At 45.3% G+C, this 22,222-nt stretch overlaps 1 protein-coding gene across 17 annotated transcripts in view; it reads left to right on the forward strand.

The window, feature by feature from the left end:
- Positions 1 to 5,621: 5,621 nt before the first annotated feature.
- Positions 5,622 to 22,222, forward strand: part of MAGI1 (membrane associated guanylate kinase, WW and PDZ domain containing 1) — a 341,410-nt gene continuing 324,809 nt past the window's right edge. For all 17 annotated transcript variants that reach the window (XM_082060139.1, XM_082060151.1, XM_082060150.1 and 14 more), the window contains exon 1: positions 5,622 to 6,322. In XM_082060139.1, coding sequence (XP_081916265.1) covers positions 6,037 to 6,322 — 286 coding nt within the window. In that variant the 5' untranslated portion in view covers positions 5,622 to 6,036. The remainder of the gene's footprint in view (positions 6,323 to 22,222) is intronic.

Below are 22,222 nucleotides of genomic sequence, written 5' to 3' on the forward strand. Positions count from 1 at the left end.
TAGGGGGAATGAATAGCAAATTTTATGTGTTGAAGATACACAGAGAAAATAGAGAGGAGATACAGAGAATGAGATGGGGAGGCGGTACTGTGTAAAAAGCAGGGGAGGGACAGGGAAAGGCATCTCTGAGAGCCTCAGCAGAGCTGGTGGTGAAGGTTAAGAATGTGGTGGGGCTCCCTGCGTACCTGCAGAGGGAAGGAGGAGGGTGACAAAGGAGGAGAGAATGGGGTCTGAAGTGAGCTTGGGTGAGTGTTGGTGCCTTGGGCAGTTGAGTCAAGCCCTCAGCACAAATGTGAGTCCTTTTCCTTTTTGAGCAGGAGAAGTAGAAAGGAGGAGATTTATCAGCTGAGACAGATGAATTAGGATAGCTTATCTTAGCAAGGCAGAGCTATTGTCTGCTGAAAAGTCTCTGGTAACTCATGCGGAGCCATTAAAATAGCAAAAGAAAAATTCCTAGGGAAGAATGTGACTTAATATCTACCAGACTGGGGGCAGGAACTTACTCCTTCTGTGATTAGGTCACAGTCAAGAAAGACTGGAAGAGTCAAAGCTTTTCTTTTTTTATTCTCTTTTTTTTTTTTTTTTTTTTGAAATAGCAGTTGGAAATGCTTCTATGTGTACCAAACCTCCACTCCCGTAAAATCTGCCCCAAATGGATAAAAGTTGAAATATGTGGCAGGCTCAGCTTCCCTTGCAAAGCCAATCTGATCCTTGCTCTAACCACAGGCTGTGCCCTCTCCCCTCCGCTCTGGACTTCTGGGGAGCTTTCCAGGGCTGGGAGCAGCCCGGCTCCCTCCTTGCCAAAAAACCGCACCCACAGCAATCATATCCTGGAACAGCAATGACTTCTGCAGGGAAGATATGGTTGAAAGAGATTAATAAACTCAGAAGCACAAATGTTAATGAAACTTAATGAGGTCTATGATTTTTAATTGTGTTGGATTTTTTTTTTTTTTTTTTAAATCTCACTTTTTAAAAGGACTGTTGGCTTCACGCTATCTGTAAGACTCCGCAAGAGAGTATTGCTGTGCTGCCAGGCGGTCAATCTGGGCCCTTGTGTTTCCACCCAATAAGCTCAACAACATCCCAATACACCTGGCCTGTTGTGTGTTATTTAAGCCCTAGTGTATGACAGAGCATGTTTTATGGAGCCATTAATTTATGCTGTGGGTGACTTTAACCACCCAAGAAGTATATTAATGGCCCTATAAAATACACCCTGGAGTGTCTTAATATGGTTATGAGATTGATCTTCAGCTTTATATTCCACTGTGTGTGATGTTATTGAAATAAATTGTAGAGGAAGGTGACACAAGGGATCACAGAAAGGGGTGAGTTGCTTTTTTCTTCTTAGGATTCTGTGGATTGTCACAGTGAGTGAGCTGTGGGATAGGGATCCACCCACCCAGCGATGGGAGGCTGGAGATGTCCCACCCAAGATGTTGTTTTTGGGGATGGAGCTTGCTGGCCCAGACCTGCAAATGTCCTTAGGCAGCACCTGTCTGTGCTGGGTGGTCTGTGGCTCTAACCAGAACTCGTGTCCTGACACTTGGGAGGTTTTTCTACAGAGTTCAACTGGTACCTGGAGTTGGGTCATCTGCTGAAACACTTGCCAGAGCCAGAACTCAAAGCAGCATCAGCCCAGCTCCTCCTTGCTACCAGAGAGAAGTACCAGCTTGTCTAGAAACCCTGGACACTGCACAGAAACGTCTTCTCTAATTAAGATTAGGTGGGATTAATATGAACAGCAGTTCCCATTTGGGAGATACAGCAACACAGGGATTTCTTACTGACAGATGCTGGTAGTGTGAGTGTACCAACAGGAAACCCTGACATCTTAAAGGTTCGAAGTCTGTGTTTAAAGTCTCTTTTTTCACAGGATCCACATACTCAGGCTTTCAAAGCCTTGAGGCCTATGATGTCAAACTATTGAAGGTTTGAGGTTTAGCTGGAAAATACAAATAAATTCTGTTGTATTAAATAATCTGTACTTTTGTTTGTAGCCTTCATCATTGTCATATTTTTTTTTATGCTCTCTGTTGGGAGCACATGGCTCTGAACTCTTGTAAACCCACAACATTCTCAGTGACTAGACATGGTTTTTCATCCCAAAACAAGTAAAACTGTGGTTTTCTCTAGTTTTAGTATGAAATTTGAGAGAATTATTTGATGCTTTGGGGAGCCTTGACCCATTTAAAAATCCAAGACATAGCGTGAAATTTCAGAGATGCTTATGAGACCAAGACCATGGATCGATATCCTATTTGAAATTACAATTTTAGCTGTTGTTGTGTGTTTGCAGTGGCGCCCAAAGCATGCTGAGCACCTCCTGAAGGAGGAGGAAAGCACCAGCCCACTCATCCCAACAGATTAGAGGCCGCAGATAGATGGGCTGCCAAACCACAGCGACTGTAGACAAAAGAACAAGGGAATTGGACTCTGCTTAAAGCTCTGAGCCAGCCCAGATCAGGGTTGACAGTGATGTTGTGGGCTGTGAGCCAGTAAAGAGTGTGCTGTCCTGCATGAGATGAGGCTGGACCAGCCACTGCAGGTGAGGTAGGATGGAATGTCTGCAGCCAGGCTTGCTTGGGCCAGAGATGCGCCTGACCTTCTCCCTGCCCTGTGTTAATGTTCAGCTGTTCCCCAGGTAGGTGTCCTGTGAAGCTTCATTAATTACTGTTTATAAAGTGTTTAGAGACCCTTGCAAAAAGGAGGGTAGAACTGCAGTTGTTAGAGATGAAGGTGGTCTGTTAATCATTAAGTCAGTTCCCTGCAAAGACAGGACCATACAGCTGAAATGCAAAGACAGGTTTTTGTGCCATGTAATGACCTGGCTATCCATTAGGCTGGTGTCAGGGACTCTTCTAGGTGAGAACAGCCCTGCTACCAGTCACAGGCTCAGTGCTGTTAATGGCTGACTAAGGGCTTCCTTTAATAGGAATGGCTGGAGCAGCTATGTCCTGCAGTCATCTCTTTGCAGCGGTAAAGTGCTGGGCACTTGCAGGGTTAGGAATGAGGGCAATGAAAAATCTTAGCTATATTTGAGCTGTTACAAGTGATGCCAGATTCCAGGATCTAGGGCTATCCTGACTAACAGCTTGACCTACTGGTCCTTACTGGATGCAGCTGTAAAATGATAAAATGGTAGGAAGCTGGTAATGCAGGAAAACTGAAGGCAAAGTCTTAAAATCAAGAGAAAGTTCTGGCTGAGCTTTGTGGATTTTGTTAATTACCAGCAAGAACAATTTTGGGAACACAGTGGCCCAGGCATGAGTATGGTGTTAGGATTTTTATGGGAACAGCTCACACTTGCATTAGTGTTGCAAGGTTTGGAAGTAAATAGAAAATGTCCCTCAGAAATCTGCCATCTCTAAACCTTCCTAGCAAAATCGTTTTTCTAGTGTTTTTCAAAAACTCTTCCATGAGGCATGAGTCGTTCTGTAAGATCTATTCAGGGCAGCCACAGCTCATGTGATGCTCACATGGATCCCAGATGAATCTTAGCTTAGCAGGGCTGTCACATAACACATCCTGTAGAACGATGGTGATGAAAACACGTCACACCCAGCTCTCAGCTGTGAACAGGAGTCTCCTTGCGCTGTGAGCTCACACATGTGACGCAACTATCAGCTGGTGCACAGATGAGATATAAACCCTTCCCTGCTAGCCATGCTGCCACTCCTCAGGGCTTGTGGGCCTCCTGAAGCATTTATTGCCCAGGGATTTTAGTCTTTACTGGTGAAGGCACAATGGAAAGTGTGCTGTCATCCTACAAAGTGACAAATTGGGTAGCAGGTTACAGAGCCAGTGATAGCAGATGTAAGGCAGTTATTGCTGCTCAAACGTAGTGGATCATCACAGCTTTAAGCATGAAAATTAAGTAGTAAAGTTCTAAATTGAAAGAAATCTCCCAGAGAGATGGAACAAAACAAGGGCTAGACACAGAGGGTAATGTGAATTTTACGAATTTGCTTCTGCATTTGCCCTTCATAGGCAGGAAGGCAGGCTCTGCCCCGCTCCTTGGAAGGGGCTCAGGTACTTATTCCAACTTCCTGAGCCCTGGCAATCCCATCTGCTTCCCATGGAGAGACGTGGACAGTGATGCCTGAGGCGTAGCGGATGGAGCTGACTCACTGCTGTGGTACATGACATTGGGCAAAGTGCTCCCTTGCCTGGAGGTGGCCGTGCCACTTGGGCCACAGACGGCAACTTCTGCAGCTGCAGAGCAGCACCGGCAGCGATGGGGATTTTACAAAATAGCCATCTGAGAGATCTCGGCTGGGGGAAAGAAAGTGGTGGGGATGCAGACTGTGAGGGAAGGACAAGGCTTCCATACTTCTAGGACAGATGCAAGGGCAAGGAAGGTACCCCTGTCACCCCCTGAAGGTCTGAGAGCTATGCCTGGCTGATCAGAGCACCAGAGGACTTAGGCTGAACTCCATCCCCAGCTATTGCGCACTGGCTTCCTGAGCCTGCCAGCTCTCCGGCATCACAGATTGTTTCGGTACACGCATGGCTTGAAAAGATGTGAGATAAGAGAGCAACACGGGCAGCAGCAGAAGTCTGCGGGCTGTAGCGGCACAGCACACGTTAGGGCAGTGCAGGGAGGGAGACCAGGCTCTTTGTTTCCCTGTGTCACTTCTCAGTCCCGATTAGCAGCAAAATAGGACACACACATATCTGACAACTGAATTCCTTGCTGGAAGGGGTTCGGTCATGCATAAGACTGCTCAAAATGAGGCCTGGCTTTCAGGTTTGAAAGCACAGAGCATGACCTGGAAGGGACAGCTGGTACGTGCACACTTACTTATTTTCCCCTTTCGAGTTTTGCACCAGTTCTGGGTAACTTTGAAGAGTTGTGGTCAAGGGCAAATAAATGGATGCATGTCGCATTCCCTAGCAGACAGACCTCACTGTAGGTCTGTCCAGCTTCTAAATGAATATATGGGGAAAATAAAACACGAGAACATTATTAGCAGCAAATTTGAGCACTTGGAGACTAAGAAGTGGAGAATCAAGGATACAAGCACAGCTTTAACTCATCCTTTTGCAAGCTCTTTGATACTATTTTAATTACAGGCTTGTGCAAGTTTTTCCTTGGCACTTCTGCCTCATTGTGTTCTCTCCTGTACCAAACCCCTGGAAAGCACAGGTGAGCAGTGATTGCAGAGGTTTGCAACTTGCAAAATCCTAGAAATCCTCCTGGGAAAACAAGGGATTACCCTTGCTCTCCCCCAAAACATTAATATCTTCAGGGGCCGAACTTTTCCAGGAGCAACCACCGGAGCCGTGTGTGGTGAAGACCCCTCTGTGCCCCTCAGCCCCTTCCCAGAGCTGAGTTATTTCTGCTGGGGAGTTTCGCCCAAGCCCCGCCCGAGGGGCACAGCCGCAGGCACCCACTTTCCCTTTCGGAAAAGTTCTTCGTGAGAGCGGGGCCCTTCCAACCGGGTCACGCACCGGCCCCGCGGCCGGGGCTACCGGGGAGGGACCGGGGCTCGCACGTGTGGCGCGGGGGGGGCGGGCCGGGCCGGGCCGTGCCGGGGGCGGGGAGGCGGGCGGGGGCCGGGCCGGGGCGGGGTGTGCGAGGGCGCCTGCGCCGGCGGCGCGGAGCGCGGCGGAGCGGGACGGACCGAAGTGTAACAAAACAAACGGGTCTTTGTATTGCCTTAAAGGCGCCGCGCGCCGCCTCCGCGCCCCGCGCAGCGCCCGCGGAGAGGGGCAGCAAAACAGAGCAGCAGCGCGGGAAGGCGAGGACCAGCCGGATTTGCTTTTTCAGCGTTTTTGTTTTTTCTTTCCTTTTTTCTTTTTTTTTAATTTTTTTTAATACACGGGAGAGGGACGGCGAGAGGCGGGCGGGCGCGCGCCCTCCGCGGGCGCGGAGCCATGCGGGCCGAGCGCGGCCGGAGCGGGGCGCGGCGCCGGTGGTGATGGCTTGAGGGGCCCCGGACCGGCGGCGCGGTCTATGAGGCAGCCGGTCGGCGCCCCCTGCGCACCTGCTTATCGCGCTCCCGCGGGCGCGGAGAGCCGCGCAGCACCATGTCGCGCGTCGTCCAGAAGAAGAACCACTGGGCCAGCCGGGTGCGGCAGTGCTCGCTCACCCGCGGGCCCGGCGGGCAGCTGGGCTTCGTCCTGCTCGGCGGCGCGGAGCACGGCGAGTTCCCCTACGCGGGCGCGGTGGTGGGGGACGGCGAGGCAGCGCTGAGCGAAGGGGAGCTGCTGCTGGAGGTGCAGGGGGTCCGCGTCTCGGGGCTGCCGCGCTACGACGTGCTGGAAGTGATCCGGAGCTGCAAGGACCCCATCGTGGTGAAAGCCGTCCGACAAGGTGCGAGCGGGGACGCGGGGGGACCCACTCCGCGCTGCTCACGGGGCTGCGGGGGAGGCGGAGGGCACCTCCGAGGGTGCCGGGTGGCCAAGGGCGAGATGTGGTACAGAAGTGAGATGGGAACATTTGCACTTTTACCGTGTGCACTTCTGCACGGGCACCTTATCGTCCGGACTCAGTCTGGAGTCTCCCTGCAGTTTTCTGGCCTGCGCTATGCACCGCGAGCAGTTGCGTGAGACTTTCCCGAAGGTACCGCGGAGCCTCCAGTGCTCCCTGCGGGGGCACCCACGGGTGTTGGGAGGGAACCCTGGGTCCGGGACTGACCCCTGGAGCGGCCAAGGCAGACCCGCAGCTGGGGGAATGTGGCAGAGATTTCCTCCTCCAGCAGCTGAGCATCCTTTCGAGCAGCCGCATTGCTGGGGGATAACTGGAGTCTTGTTCAAAAAGTGCAGCATGTTATTACCGGCTGTCTGCCTTGGGAAGGGAAAAGCTGTGACCCTCTTGCCAGGGCAGTTCCTCTCTCTGGCTGAAAGTCAGCTCGAGTTTGCCTTTTTTTTTTTTTTCCCTGATTTGCCCACATCCGTGCTCCCAGCCCTGCTATGCACAGGTGAAGGCATGCGCAGGTAGCCCTCTCATTTGGCTGGGGAAGAGGATAGGAAGAGTCCTCTCATGCGAGATTGAAAAAAAAAAAAAAAAGAAACCAAAACACTTCACATCCGTGTACACGTAACAGTCACTCAACAGGTTAGTGTAACAGGCCTGGCTAATGGACTTGTAATTTCCAGGACAGGACTTGAGTTTAGTGCCAGGAAACTGTTAGTGTTGCCACAGCTGCTCTGGGGTTGGTTGTATGGGCAGGATGAGCAGGGCTGCAGCTGAACACCTGGAGATGTGCAGGGTGGAGAAGCACCCCAGGGTCAGTTCCAGTGGGAGGAAGGAAGGGAAGTTTTCTTCCTATCACCCAAGAGATTCCTTAGGGGAAAGTTTATTTGTCATCCAGACATGTATACATCCCAAAGTTGAGGGTTTTGCTGTAGCTGGTGGTGCAAGAGGGTTTTTATTCTGTAGCTGGTTCAACCCAGCTGGTCACTGAAGACAAGATTCATGGCCAGCTGGCAGAACTGTCACCTGAAGTCTCACCCCTGGTCTCACCCATGAGCAGAGCTGGAGGGCTGCAGGCACTTGTTTCACAGTCATCCTTCAAACCTCCGGAGCTGGAGCAGATCGCAGCGATGGGGTGTCAGAGAGGAGCTGAGCCATGACTGGGCTGTGCAATCCCCTCTGCCACCTGCTCCCCTCCCACAGAGCTAATGCCAGCTCAAACCTGCCTGGGAGCCGATGTCCCGAAGCACAGCTACTTGTTAGTGATTTCCAAGAGCCAGCAGAAATATTCTAGCAAACAGTGTCGAACTCCAACACAACCAGTTTTCTTTACCAATGCACATTTTCCCTGCTGCATTTTCTCAGCTTCACTGAGGAGTGGGGAGGGAAACTGAGCCTGCCCAGGTGGGAGGGCAAGAAAAGTGTGGAGAAAAGTATGAGGAAATTAGGCAGCTTTTTTTTTTTTTCTTCATACTGATTGTTTTAGCAGGAGTGTTAAAATACAGCTTCTGATGTTGCAATGTGATCAGTGTTGGTAAATTAAGAGAGGTGTTTATAAAACTCCTTCCCAACCAAGCAATTTGTCATTAAACTTTTGGTTGTTTTGGAAACACTAGTTAATCTAAATAGAAACATGTCATGGGAATATACCAGAAATGACAGACTTCAGTGGTAAATGTGTCTCAGCTCCTGGGTATGGTCAAAAGAAGGGGTGAGAGCTGAGTTTCAGCATACTGGTTGGGTTTACCTGGAAACTGGGTGAAAAAGGTTCAAAACCCAGCTTGGAGTCAGGGCAGGCACTTGAACCTTGGACCATACTCATTCAGAAGTGAGAACCAAGTCCCTGGTTACTATGGGACTGCAGTTTCCTTCCCTCCCGCCCCGCCCTGTATTTTATTTTTTTTAAAATGCTTTATTAAATGGGAATGTAGAATATACATTTATATATTTTTAAAATAGTTAAATATTTTTGTGGGCTGGAAGGCAGCTCCCTGTGCCACTCAGTGACAGCCTGGTAACTGCACACTCCTCTGCACAGAACAGGGAACTCCCTCATGGATCAGGATCATAAGTGTAGAAAAGTAGAGTGTTTTAATTAAAATACATTTCTTTTCTGTTGATTAAAAATCTCATTATGGGGATGGCAACTGCCATTCAACAGGCGGTGTGTGGCACTAGAGCAGAGAGTGAAGGAGTGTGAAGATAAGATTGTAATAACATTTTAACTATGATTCTCCTCCTTTTTGCAGTTCTTAGTGCCTAATCAACTGGTGCTGAAGTGCTAGGGCAATATTAGCCTGGAAAGGTATACGTTTTATTGCCTTGTCTATTTCGTTTGACATTTACAAGGCTGGAAAAACAGGAAATTTACTATAAATAAGTCAGTCATCTGCAGGCATGAGCAGAGAAAATAACTGTTCTGACCTTGCACTTAGTGGAAGACAAGGGACTGGGATGTGAAACATAGGTGGAATAGTCTATGCATGGGATTTATCATTGAACTAGGTTTTATAGGTTTGCAGGTCTACATGCAGTATTTTGTTCTTGCTTTTGTGAGTTTGAGTAGGTTCCCACAAAGTACAAAAAGGGGGAACCTACCTAAATTCACTCAATTGGAATAACGATATTTAATACTGCTCATGTGGGATTTCTTAGTCCTTCGCTTAACCTGTGAGAAAAACTAAACTTTAATGAAGATTTTCCTTTCTTTTCCCCATATGGACCCTTTTTTGGTATTATGTTTGAGGCAAAGAAATGTACCACTATAGCTGCCTGTTTTGTAGAGAGAGATAGAGGAAGAATCTGCTGCCATGTATCTCAGGAAGAATCTGCTGCCATGTATCTCAGGAAGAGTCTGCTGCCATATATCTCAGTAACTTTCAGAACTGTCAAATGTGTGGAAAAAAAACCTCAGTTAACATGTAGTGCTTTTATGACTGACTGTTTCCATCTTACATCTGTGCCTAAATTCTGATGAAATGGGCAATTAACTCCTGTGGAGTTAATAAATGCATTTTTTATTATTACTTGGTCTGAGAGTATAGAATTAATAGATTGAATTACAGGAGTGATGGTCATGTATTCTTGTTTAAAGCTGGCATTGCCTTAACATTATGATTTCTAAGCTGTATTGTGAATATTGTACCTTCCTTGAATACATTTCATGTTTGTCAAAATAGCTCACTTGGATAAATTGATAATATATGATTCACTCGGATAAAACAAAATTGGGCATACTATTTCTTCTTATGTATCTCAATTAAGAGAGTCCAGCACAACAGAACAGAAGTTTATCATCCCCTGTTATTCACGGGGGAAGAAGCAAGGCTGTATCTATAAAAAATTGACCGCATTTTGTTTAAGGCAAGGTATCTGGGTTTTCTTCCTCCCTCAGTGACAGATCGACACACTCAGTGAGATTCAGATTGTGGCCTTTAAGTTTTTTTTTCTCCTTGTTTAGCCGACCTGTGCCAAGTCATACTAAGCCAAGCAGTTGGTATGGGAAACTGTCAAAGTTAATATGTTTGTACACTTATTTTTAAATTGTGGGCTTTTTTTTTGTTCTCAGTTCCCTAAAAAGTCTCAGGATTCCAAACTCTAAATGACCAATTGCTTTGAAGGCAGGAGGTGCTGAATTTATGCAATTAAAGATTTTCATAGTGCTTTACAGCTGGGATGATCTCACAGTAGGGAGGAATTGTAGGTTTGTGGGTTTTTTTCTCTTTGCCCTACTCAGGGCAAGCAGGAGCAGGCGTGATCCCAAACAGAAACCGTCACTGTTTACCCAGTGCTATCAGCTGCATTTGTTTCTTTTCAAACATTAACTTGACCCTAAGATAAATTCTGAAATATGGTGCAGTGACTCAGCGCTTCAATGTCAGACTTGCATTTGTTACACGAAGCGATCATGCGATGTTGAAATTAGTTACATGTACTAATGTGAACAAAACCAGCTTCTTTCAAAGAGTTTGCATGAGCTGGCATTTGGACCTTTTTCTTTCATTTTCTGAGAGCTCGTGAGAGAATTGCTGTCTTGGATTTTTTTTTTTTTTTTTTTGTAGAACATTAAAAATAAAAATGACGCATCTGTAAACTTGTGTGTGTTCAGTAGTCTGGCAAACACTGGTAAGCAGAGTGTCACTTTGTTAGTGGGTGACATTGAACATCCCACGCTAGGTCGGCGGTGCCTCCCTGAGCTGCAGCGGAGCTGACGCTGGGTTTCTGTGCAGGCAGCTGCCACCCTGGGCCAGCCCAGGGAAAGCTGTGCAGAGAGCGAGCTCTGCCTGTTCTTAGTTTGCTTCCGCAGCCTCATGCACGAGCTCCAGGGAGCATTTTCCTTTAGTCCTTGCATAGCTGAGCGCCAGTCACTTGCATGGTAAATTCTGTATGTTGTTTTTCCATTTGACCCAAATTCTTTTAGGACCCACGTGGATTTCAAGTGGAGGGAAAGATTTGCCATCCGAACATTTGGGTGACATTCATGCGTTTTAGATTTATAAGGCCTGTTTTCAACACTGACCCACTGGGAGAAGCCTTGTGCAGGGCTAGTCACTACATGAAATAAAAAAAAGGCAGAATCTCTTTTTTGCATTACTTCTAATACATTTTTCTACAAATCAGTAATCTTTAGAGTAGTATTGCATTTAGTAGTCATGACGTGTATGTCTGTGTACTAAATGCTGTGATGAAGACCTTGTCTTTACTATGCCTTAACTTGCAGTGCAGTACTTGTCAGGATTTAGAAGTTGATCCTACTTGTGGCAAACCAGTTCATCCATCCTCTCCGGAGCCATGAGGTAGCATCCAGAGATGGACATTAGAGCCCAAGTGCCACATCTTTGCTGTTACCAAAAATTTCAGGAATTAATGTGATCCTTTTAGTGGCATGAAATGGGATTATGTTTTCCACAATAAGTTTAATATTTACACCCATTGAGATGGGACTCCAGGCTCCCTCTTTATGGCCGGTCAGGTCACAGAGCAATTAAATCACAATTATATTCTAATTATGAGCAGTCATTCAACATTGCAAAATAAGATGTTAACACCATCCTGCCTGCTGTTTCTGTTTACTTTTTAAGGCCAAGTTACAACTCCTGCATGAGTGAATTATTGACCTGCCATTGTGGGATTTAAGATTAAACTTCCATGTATCTTGTTAGAAATGCAGGAACTTCTTTTAACAGGTTTGAAAGCCAAACCATCAGTAGCTCATTGTATTCCCATGTTTGGTATTGTCATGTTCCTCTGGTTCAGGCTGCAATCATGCATGGAGCTCTCTCTGCTGTTTCTGTATCTCTTTCTCTATCTGATGCCTGAGAAGTACCCTGCTCCTTTGGCACTGTGTACCTGCACAAGGAACACGTTTGCCAAGGGCAACTACATTAAGATGTAAAGATTTTCTGAGTAGCACTTGCCTGGCTGTGCAGAACTGATGGTTTGGGCCAACACGTTCCTCATTTGTTAGATTTTAGCATCCTCAGCTTGGAGGTAACTGAGAAGATGCTGCTGCCTTAGGGGCTCTTTCTGTCGCATTACAAGGTGTGAGATGTGGGCAAGGGTGGGATCCTTGGGACCTCTGTTGAGGTTTTTAAAAATAATTTGACCGAGTTTGTTATTTACATTCCTTTACTCTCATCCAGACACAAGCTATGCTTGCTAGTTATTTCAGGTGTTGCAGGTTTTTTTTACACTTCCTCTGACTTTGAGTGGAATGCATAAATCAAGGCATAGGGGTTTTGATCTTTGTTTGCTGCAAGTGACTTAAATTTCTTGGTGAAAAGCACGGAGTACTGGTTCTGTATGAGCATGTGCCACAAATTTATAGGAGGACTACGACGAGTTTGAGATGAAAAAAGAGCTGAAGACAGTGATCTTACCATGAGCAATCAGTGGTACTCAGAGGGCTGATACTCACACCTCTCCATCCCATCTCAGCTCCTCATCCCGACTCCTGGAGCAGCAAAATTCAGGATCCTTTCAGTCTGTGTTTCTTCTTTTTTTTTTTCTAGCTCAGCTGTGGAAAAAACATTGTTTTGCCTTTTAGGAACTGAGTATTAAGTGACCTGTTTGCACCAAGGGCATAGGGATGGGTCGACTCGCTGTGATGTATGAAGATCCTATCCGCTCCTGTTGCCCTGTCACCAGAGGCACCGCTTGCAGGACGGAGAAAACAGCAGCTTTTCAGGGCTGAGTGACAGTGCTGCTGAGCATGCAAGAACAGTTCCTGCAGAAATATAATTTCCACCGCTATCATCATTTTCTCTGTCTCTCTTGACACTTGAGATTTTGTTTTCTCAGTTCATGTTTCAGTCTCGTGCGATTTGCTTTGGCTCAGCTGCTGCGCTGGTTTGACAGGTGAGGCTCCGTGTCCTGCTAGAGCTGGCAGCCCCATGAGACCCACATATTCAGTGCATTTGTTGGTTTAAGTTTGGGGTTCCCCGCAAAGATCTGGTGTTGGGAAATAAACCTAAGCCTGGGCTATTTGCCAGAGTTTGTTTTCTACTGATCTGATAAGAGAGCTGTGGCTGCCTGTTTCCAGAGCAGCTTGGCAGCTTTTACTTTGGGCTGGTATGTTGGCAGATTTAGATTTTTATTTTTCTTTATTTTGCTTTTTTGCTTTTCCATTACACCAAATAAACAGACCAGCATCTTGGTCCTGCAGGAGCAGCGTGGCTCAGGTTAGCTGGGATATTTTTGTTGAGATCCACCCTTCAGTTTCCAAAGGTCAGACACTCCATCCATCCTCCCTCCTGTGACATTTTAAATGGTTTCCAGAGCTATTTCACTGCTATGGGCTGGAATGATGGCACTGCTCTCTCTGCTGGTCTGCAGTCCTGACTTTGGCATCATTTGTGCTGAACTATTTTGTGTTAGTAATATTATTTAAGCCTTTTTTTTTTTTTTCACCGCCCCTAGCAGACCTTGGAGAAACAAAGTAGTTTTTTTCTTTAGGTCCTGACGTTTTGGTTACATTTTTACAGACTTGGCTTTTGATTAAGAATAGTTCCTGTTTTTATATCTGAGAGGGCTTGTGTCATAACTTAAAAGAAAAATAAGGTAAAAATATTTATTGGATTTCACTGATTGTCCCCTATTAGACTAAACAATAGTGCTTATTACATAGTGTGAAAATAATGCAAACCACCCTGTCTTCATAATGGAACAGGAGAAAAAAGAAAACAAAACAAACAAAGCCTTTGGGATGACTTGCAAAGTGGAACAGATGCCCTTACAATTGGAAGGCATTTGAATAAGGAATCAATTTTGCATGGTTTGCTAGTCCTTGACTAAAGAGTTCATTGTCTTGGATTATACATCTGTAATTTTGAAGCCCTGAAGTCAGTGCCTCAGTACAATTAGGTTGGGTAGAGACCGACTTTTCTTTCTTCATATCCTTAATCACAGGGACTTGTTTTTTAAGGCGAAAACCTCGACTCTGGGATTTTCATTTAGTTATTAACAAAAAGCCTTTGAAAAAGAAGCTGCCTAAAATCCAGCCACTCCCTCAACACAAACAAAGCTGTGCAGATAGTGTACTTAAAAAAAAAAAAACCCAAAACTTTGATGTTCAACTTCTCCTATTCCAGTGAAGCAGATGATCCTGTGCTAAGTGGGTGTTAGTCCAAACCGATGACAGACGCAGATGTATTTTGGATGCATGAGAGAGAGAGGGGAAAGTTACCTCCCAAACAGGCTGAACTGGGCAGGTGAGGACCTGGGCTGCAGAATAATTGAAAAGACTTCAAAAGACAGCAGAGAAGATGCCTGTTCTCCTTCCCCAAAGGTGCCTGCAGATTCCTAATTAGCAATATAAGTGGCAGGGGTACAAGAGGATCCTCCTGGGGCTGGGACCTGCAGAGGAGCAGTTCACTGGAGCCTTGCTGGAACCAGGGGTGGCTGGAGGAGAGGGGCGGGAAGAGCAGCAGGAGCTGTGTGAGAGATAACAAACGCATCAGGTTCAGGAAAGATTTCTCTGTTCACTGCTGGGTTTGTTACTGATGCTGAGGCCATCTCTAAAAGCAGAGGTAGCCGAGTGCTTTCTGCAGGACCAGCTGATGACAGAGCAGTCTAGACCAACATGCTCTTCTTCGGGGAGCCCTAAATGCCTACAATGATGTATAATAATATAGGATACAACTTTGTCGTTGAATATCCTGTTAGGACATGATGCCTAAAATAGCTGGTGTTCCTCCAGGCTGCAGCCTGCGTGTCTCCTGCCCAGCGTGGGGACGGCCGAGGACGCCTGGCACAGCGCAGCCTGGGGTGCCTGCTGCCCAGTGAGCCTGGAGAGAAGAATGTGGCTTGGCTGGGTTTGGGGACACTGTCTAGTCCCCCCTTTGCAGTGCTGGCACTGGTGCTTGGCAAAGGCCCTGCGGGACAGGACGCCTGGTGGGGCTTTGGCAACCACCGGTCCAGCCCAGGCTTTGTTCTCTCCCTGTCCTAAGGGTGAAAGGGGGATTAGTTTGATGTAAAACAATGAATCGTGTCCTTTTCTTTTCCCTGGTATGCATTTTTCCTTAAACAATGAAGTGACTAATATAGAATGTCTTGTTAATGTGCGCTGGTCGTGGTGAGCAGCAGCAGCCTGGCTGCATGAGCACAGCCCAAGGCTCTGCTGGTTCACAGTGGGGCACTTGCATTTGGTTGTTTTTGAAGAAAATCAGCAAGTTGTTTTATATTGGGAAAGGATGGCTTTTTTGTTGTTGTTGTTAGTTTGTCTTTGCCCATACCCTAGCAAACTTTGTATGTTTATTTTATGTGCAAATACTAAACTTGTTTAGCAATGGTATATAGTGTTTTGTCAACTTTTGTAAAGTATGCGCTATGGAGTCTTCCAGTCCTCCATGTCACCTACTATCTGCTATTATTAATCAGACCGTTTCCAAATGGAGATCTTAGCTGACAAACACTTTTCTACATTTACCATAGCTGCATTACCTTTTGTTTGTTTGTTTGTTTGTTTTTGGTAAACGACAATGTATTGACAGGCTGAGATTCACCTGGTGTCACATGGAGGTATTTTTCTCTGAATTTAACCATGGTCTATATAAATCTTTCATGTGGCAGGAAACTTTGTTTACTACATGTGGATTGAGGCAATTAAACTCTCAATAATTGTCTGTCTGGCTTTCTATGGAAGGTGCGGAACTGCTCTGGGCAAAATCCAGGCAGGGCATTGAGGACACCAGAGCTGTGCTGGTCCAAGGGTTGGCTGCTTGGAGAGGTTACATATAAGGGAATGTTTTATATCCATGTAGAGCCTACACCCAGCCTAAGAGGAAGAGCTTGTGAAAATATTGTGTGTCACCTATCAGAATACTTTGAATTCTTGGGTGAGGCTCTTGGAGCACGTCACTGATGTGTGCATGTGAATATATATATATATATATATATTTATTTTTTTCACTTTAGCATTCATATGGTCAAACACTGCTTCAATGAAGAGTTCCGGAATCTCATCTTACCTCTCTCTCTCTCTATTTACTTTTTGTTTTTCTTTTCCTCCCATTCAAATCCTATGACTTTGGCAGCTCAGGCTGTTAAAGAGCCAGTGCCATAGATTTTGCCATAAGTAGCAAAATTAGTTATTGGCACAACTATTTGCAAGCTGAAGACTATGAAACCACCACCATTATGGCTGAGAATGGTTCCTGTGCCCATTGTCTCATCATGAGATGCATGGGCAGCCTCTGATCCTGAAAAAAACATTTAAATTCACTTCTATGGTGTTCCTGTGGTAAAACCGTTTTAGCGATACTTGTCCTGTAAATTATCTGAAGGAACACGATGGTTTTGAAAGACAGCTCGTTCATGAAACCTCTCTTGCTTTTTAAGTGGGTTTTGCGATATGGCTTCTGAAGGAGATCCAGATTCCCTTTTCCTGACAAATTTCTGGGGGCAGCTGCTGTCTAGACCTTTGTCTGGTCCCTTTGAGTCATTTTGAGAGTGCAGGAGGGGAAACTAGCGCGCACCTATAAACGTTACCTCGGAAAGGTGCCCAGTTTCACTGTGCACGCAGGTATCTGGCATTTTAAAGGCAATAAAGTGGCATTTAGCTCCCTCATTGCAGAATCAGATGGCAGTTACTCTTTAACAGAAAGGCATTCCTTTCTGAAGGTGGGAGGAGTGGGAAATACATGGATCCATGATGGCATCTTTCAAGCCTGATGAAGTTTGGGTCCCCTCTTGTGCCAGACAGCACATGAACTCAGGAGAGTTGCTTCTGCCTGGATGCTTTGGGGAAGAAGAACAAGATCTAAAAAGACCCCAACTGATGTTTGGAGCGGGGAACCCCCAAAAGAGACCCACAAATCTCAGCTCCCCAGTGCTGTGGGGCTCTTCCCAGATCTGCATTAAAATGGGAAACAGACAAACTGCTTAGTTGAAGCAGCTCCCTTCTGCATTGCCCGGCTGTCCTGCTCAGGTGGAGGTTTGCCACAACAATCTTTCAATTTAAAAACACCCTGTAAGTTTTTTACTGTGTGCTTGTAAAATATGCCAAAGGCTGAAATTTTTATCTGCAGAAGAGATGACCTAGGGACTATCGAAGGTGGCTTTTCCATTTATTTTTCTTTTATGTTGCCAATTTTCCAGTTGTATTAGTTGATACTGGAAATACACACACACTAGTTTTTCCAGGAGCTAAATAGAGTCTCTTTTTTTCCTCTTTTCTCCACATAGTTCTGCTCTGGGGTAGGATATCTTGGTCACATTGCAGACTGGTAAGCACTTAGTGTGTAAATTTGGATCTCCTGAAGCTGTTAGACATGAGAAAAGCCCCAGTAAATGTGAGAATGATTTAAGCATGTGCTAACGTAACACATCGCAGAGGGCTTTTTCTGTCTGTATTTAAAAGATGCTAATAATCGGTGCTGAGGCTTGCCTAAACCAGTGTGGAAATTGCTGTTTGCCTAAAAGCCGGGCAAGTTGTCACAATCCCAAAGACCAAATTGCCGTTAAAAGGTTGGAGTGGATTAACCAAAATCTGTTTCAAATTGATTTAGTGTGGCTGGCGTGTAACTCAGCCTGGTCATCCGTACCCTGTGCTTTGTGCCAGTTTGAATCCCGAGAGCGAGCGGGTGGGTTGTCATTGCCTCTTGCTGGAACGGCGCTGCCTGCTCTCTCCTGAGGATGCTGGGGAAAACGAGGAAACCCTGGCCCCCAAACTGGCTTGTCACAGTTAACTTTTATTTTCAGTATTCTTCTCTCATTCTGTACAGCGTCTGCCGTGGCGGAAGCTGCCCGGATGGGATCTTGCCCCTGGCTGGGAATACAAGTATTTTTCCGCAGTGCAATTGAGTTGGCAGGGAAGGTTCCTTCAGCTGCCTGGCTGGAACCCATTTCAGGAGGTGCTGGATATAGTAATTTGTTGATTTATTTTTGACAAGAATTGTTTCTGCTGCCTGCAGCACCTCCTGCCCTGCTGGCCTGGGGTTGTGTGCTTACAAGGAAGATTAGAACCTTTTCTTTAAAAAGTTAGGGGCTTTCTTAGCTGTCTTTAATTAAAACTGCTGTTCCTCTTTTCCTGTATTGATTGCAGATAGAGGTAGATTTTACTGTAACAAACAGCCACACAGCTGATTTTATATGTACTTGTTGCTGCTCTGCTTCTGTTGCTCTGTTTTTCTAAACCTCAAGCATCTTCCCAGTGACCTGTGGGCTGTGTCAGGATAAGTCCCCTCTCCCTGAGCCCCCAGCTGAGCGCAGCCTTCCTGTTAGCATCACCAACCGATAAACAAAACTTCTTCCAGGCCTCCGAAGGACAGACCTTTCACATATTCAGACACAACAGCAGCAGTGCTGAATGCTGATAGCTGTCTGAACTGGTGGCAGAAACACTGGGGAATATTTATCGCATATTTATTTTTTCTTAAAATCCCTGATATAAAAGAGACCTAAGCATTATTATGCGTTGCAGTGGACCATAAAACTTTTTGGCATAAAAACATTGTTTCTAGCTCAAGTTTAGCAAAAAGATGCTCTCAGCTCTCTTTCAGCTATTTCACATTTTGCCTTGTAATATACAGGTGGACATTAAGTTGCCATGTTTACAGAAAATATGTCTGAATTTTCCCCCTCTAGGAGGTAAATAGGCAGCTTGGTGAATATTGCTTGAAACCAAGTTAAAAAATAGAGAATGGCATTTGCATTGTTTTTCCCTTCTCTCAACTCTATATTTCCTCTTCACTGGTCAAATCAAATGTCAGTGACATTTCAAAGTCTTCCTGAATGGCAAAATTAGAAATATTCCTTTTCTAAGAAGACTGCAAGAGGTAGTTCAAACATTGCATGCAGCCACTCCGGTAGGAAGTTGTTTAACTTGTCGAAATCTCTCTTTGAACTGCAGAACCTCTATTGAAAATGACAAATTGCTTGAAGCAGTTTCCATGTTAGTCTTTAAAAAATTCAGTTTCTTTCCATTCAGAACATGTGAAAGACATTTGTGCACTTGCCTGACTGTTTCTCTGTCCTAAGGCTGATCACACTTGGTGGCTTTGGACTTAATGTAATTTTCACATGCAGCTGCTCAGTTGTTTTTTTTTTCCCTCAACTTTCTATTGAATGGGATTTTTTTTTTCCCCCCTCTTTTTCTCTTCTTGCTGCCTTAGCTTAGACATGAAAAGTCAAATATCTCCCTGGTTCAGACTTTGGGGATCACAGGCAGAGCAGAGGAGGAATGCTCTAAGGTCTTTGCTTTGCTGAAGTAGTGTTCAGAGCTTTAAAAAATCCATAATTTAAGCTGGAAAGTCTGTGTCCACAGCCAAGTTGTAACACCCTTTAAAACAGTCAAGCATTGAGTAGTGTTAATGCTTCACAAAATGACAAAATATCTTTTGCTTGAATGTTTTCAACTACTGCTCTGTAGCTGTCACTTCAGCAGAAGGATGTACACAGGCAGGTACCAGATGCAGAGCCATACACTTGGCTGTAACTGCTGTAGAGGTAAAATTTGCTCAATTGAAAGGCCTTTTTCTCTCTCTTTAAAATATATATATATATATATACACATACATATATATTCAAGTTATCACCATGCTCCAGTGACCCTGCACAGAGCAGCATGCCATGTGGGATGTATCCCATTAGGATGTATTGCACTTGGGCTTGTGAAAGAAGAGGGAAGTACCTTAGTGTGGAAGAGAAGTGGGTCTCCTTAGCAATGCTTGATAAATGGCAGGCTCCAAAAATAAGGTGGGAATCATATTTCTGGAGCCTTAACAGGCAGAGCTGAGGCTTTCTGTGCTCCACCTTTCACCTGGAGTGAATTGCACCAGTGTATTAATTTGCAGAGCTGTCTTTTTGTGTCGCTCCAGAGATGGGTCTGTCTGCAGGTCCATGAGCAGAAGATCACGTGCATGTCCACTGGTGTCCTCCAAGCGTGGCTGGAAGGCAGGCTTTGGGCTGCACTTGGGTCTGTGAAACACAGGACACAAATTGTTCTCTTTCTGACTGGAAGGTGCTTTGCTATCCCATATGGCATCAGATGAAAAGAAATCGGCATTGCCCCATTGCTCTGCTTGAGACAGCCCTGTTGCTCAAGAGGGATGGTTACTGAGTTAGACAGCAGTCAGGAGGGGATTTGAGGACAATCCAGATGCTTTTTCTATAACTCGAAGGCATGTCATATACTGACACTTCTATTTTTACCCACCTTTTTTTTGTAATATTGTTTTTCTTTTATCTGCTATGATCCCTTCATTCTTGGCAGGTTTGGGCTGATGCGATATTTTGACTTTTTTTTTTGGTAACTCTAGTTGCCTTTTAACATTTTGTTACAATGTTACTTTGTTTCTAAAATGTTACTTTAAAATGTAACAGTTACAAAGCCTCTAGGTTATGTCTTTATCTCAGGAGTGTTTTTGGAAATTAACTTAGTGCCAGAATGATGCTGTTTTCTTTGGTGTAGGATGTGTCACTGCAGATTCAGGTGAGCTGTCCTCAGTTGCTTTCCTGTTGGAAATACTGGTTAATATAATGTGTTTTAAAATAAAGTGTTACAAGCTGGCACTCACCGGTAAGAATAACCTGTGTCCTGATCTCTTCTAGGCAGAAGGCAGTTTATTCCTGTGAGCATGGAGGATTTATATACCTTGTTTATGGTGTTTGTTGCCTTTTGCGGAATATTAGGTGCTGCCTTTGGCTATTGTTATGTGAAGAAATGTCTGATCCATTTCTGAACCCTGCAAAGCTCCCTGATATCAGGCATTATATATATGTGTGTATATATATATATACGTGTGTGTATATATATACACACACGTATATATATATACACATATATATATAGAAACGGTATTAAGCCTGCCTTGCTGACTGTTGCATCTCTGGCTAATAAAATCAGTGCATCCTACATACCCCACAGATATTTATTACAGAACCAGCTTCTTTATTTATGTAAGGAAGTGAGGGTTTTAGTCCCTTTTCTATTGCAATGTATTTGGGTTGTTTTCTGCTTGTCCAACAGCCAGGACTGTGTTGCTGTCATGTTCCCACAGTTTCATGCCTGTGGTTGATGATTAACCTGTTCCTTTAATAATAGTGCCAGATTTATTCTGAAGACCTTTTTTCTTTCCTGCTCTCCAGTGGCAACCCAGATTAAATGCAGTCTTTTCCCAGCAGGACACTGGATTTAGTTAATATTCCACTGGAGGTGTGCTAATAAAAGTCCTTGTTGCTTGTATGGAGAGAAGCGAGCTCAATGCATTTGGCTTATTTAGTATCTGGGGTCAAGAGAATGCACCAAAATGTAGGAGTAAATGCCTTTTAAAAGCAAAGTTGAGAACATGGGTGCAGATACCTGATCAACAGCATTTGTAATAATCAATGTACCAGCAAGATTTTTTTGTTTTGTGTTTGAGGGGCCTATATTTGGAGAGTACAGCCCCAAATTTGGTTAGAGACCATTATTCTGCGTGGAGCTGAGAGGACAGACGGATGGTCTATCTCAGACTCTGTATTTGAAAGGGCCCTGTTCCACTTTGCTCACTGTCCCAGCTGAGACTGTGGCAGTAGCGGCTTTTGCGGGGTGACCGATGGCAGGTGAATGGCTGAGGATGTGATGCCTGAGGCTGCTCCTGGACATTTGCTAGGTCAGGTCTGATGGCAGCAAGGGCAGCGTCCTCCTCCGGCCCATTTCTGGGGGACTGCAGGGCTGTGGGAGCAGGGACCAGTGGCTCTGTGAACACAGTGAGTGAACGCTTGTAGGGTTCAGGGTGTTCCTAGGTATGGGTATGGCAAAGCACACAACATTAAAATTAATGAGCACTCATGCAATTTTAACTAGAATAAAAACAGTTGCAAAACTCACCTACTGAATAACACCAAAGTCTGTTTTCCTGGGGAGAGATGGGTGTTTGTGGAGCTGCTCAGGCTTAGCTACTGCATTGCTCCCCTTTCAAAGATGCCATCTTTTGATTTATCTTCCTTCTCCAGAATCTCCTTTCAGCCTTAAAAAGCAGTGCTTATCATCACTGTTGTCAGAAGCCTGTGCAGCAGTTTGAGTTACTGCCTTTCCGTTTCTAGTACCATGTAAGCAAACATAAATCTGTGTATTATACCAATTTACATTTGGTGGGATTTGCCCTGACATGTCCAAAGCTTCTGACTCCTGATTCTTCGTATGAGCAACCTCAATAATATAGAGCCCTGGTGGCAAGACCCAATTTAAAATAAAGTTCTGCAGGTAAAACCGGAAAGGCATGAACTGTATGCCTGTGGTTTACAACTAAGCTAAATGAGGAGCTGAAATTCTGCTCTGCATATTGTCTGGAGTGCTGCACTCCTAATGGCAATGTG

The sequence above is a fragment of the Streptopelia decaocto genome, assembly GCF_964273445.1.
Source record: "Streptopelia decaocto genome assembly, chromosome: 8".
NCBI lineage: Eukaryota > Metazoa > Chordata > Aves > Columbiformes > Columbidae > Streptopelia > Streptopelia decaocto.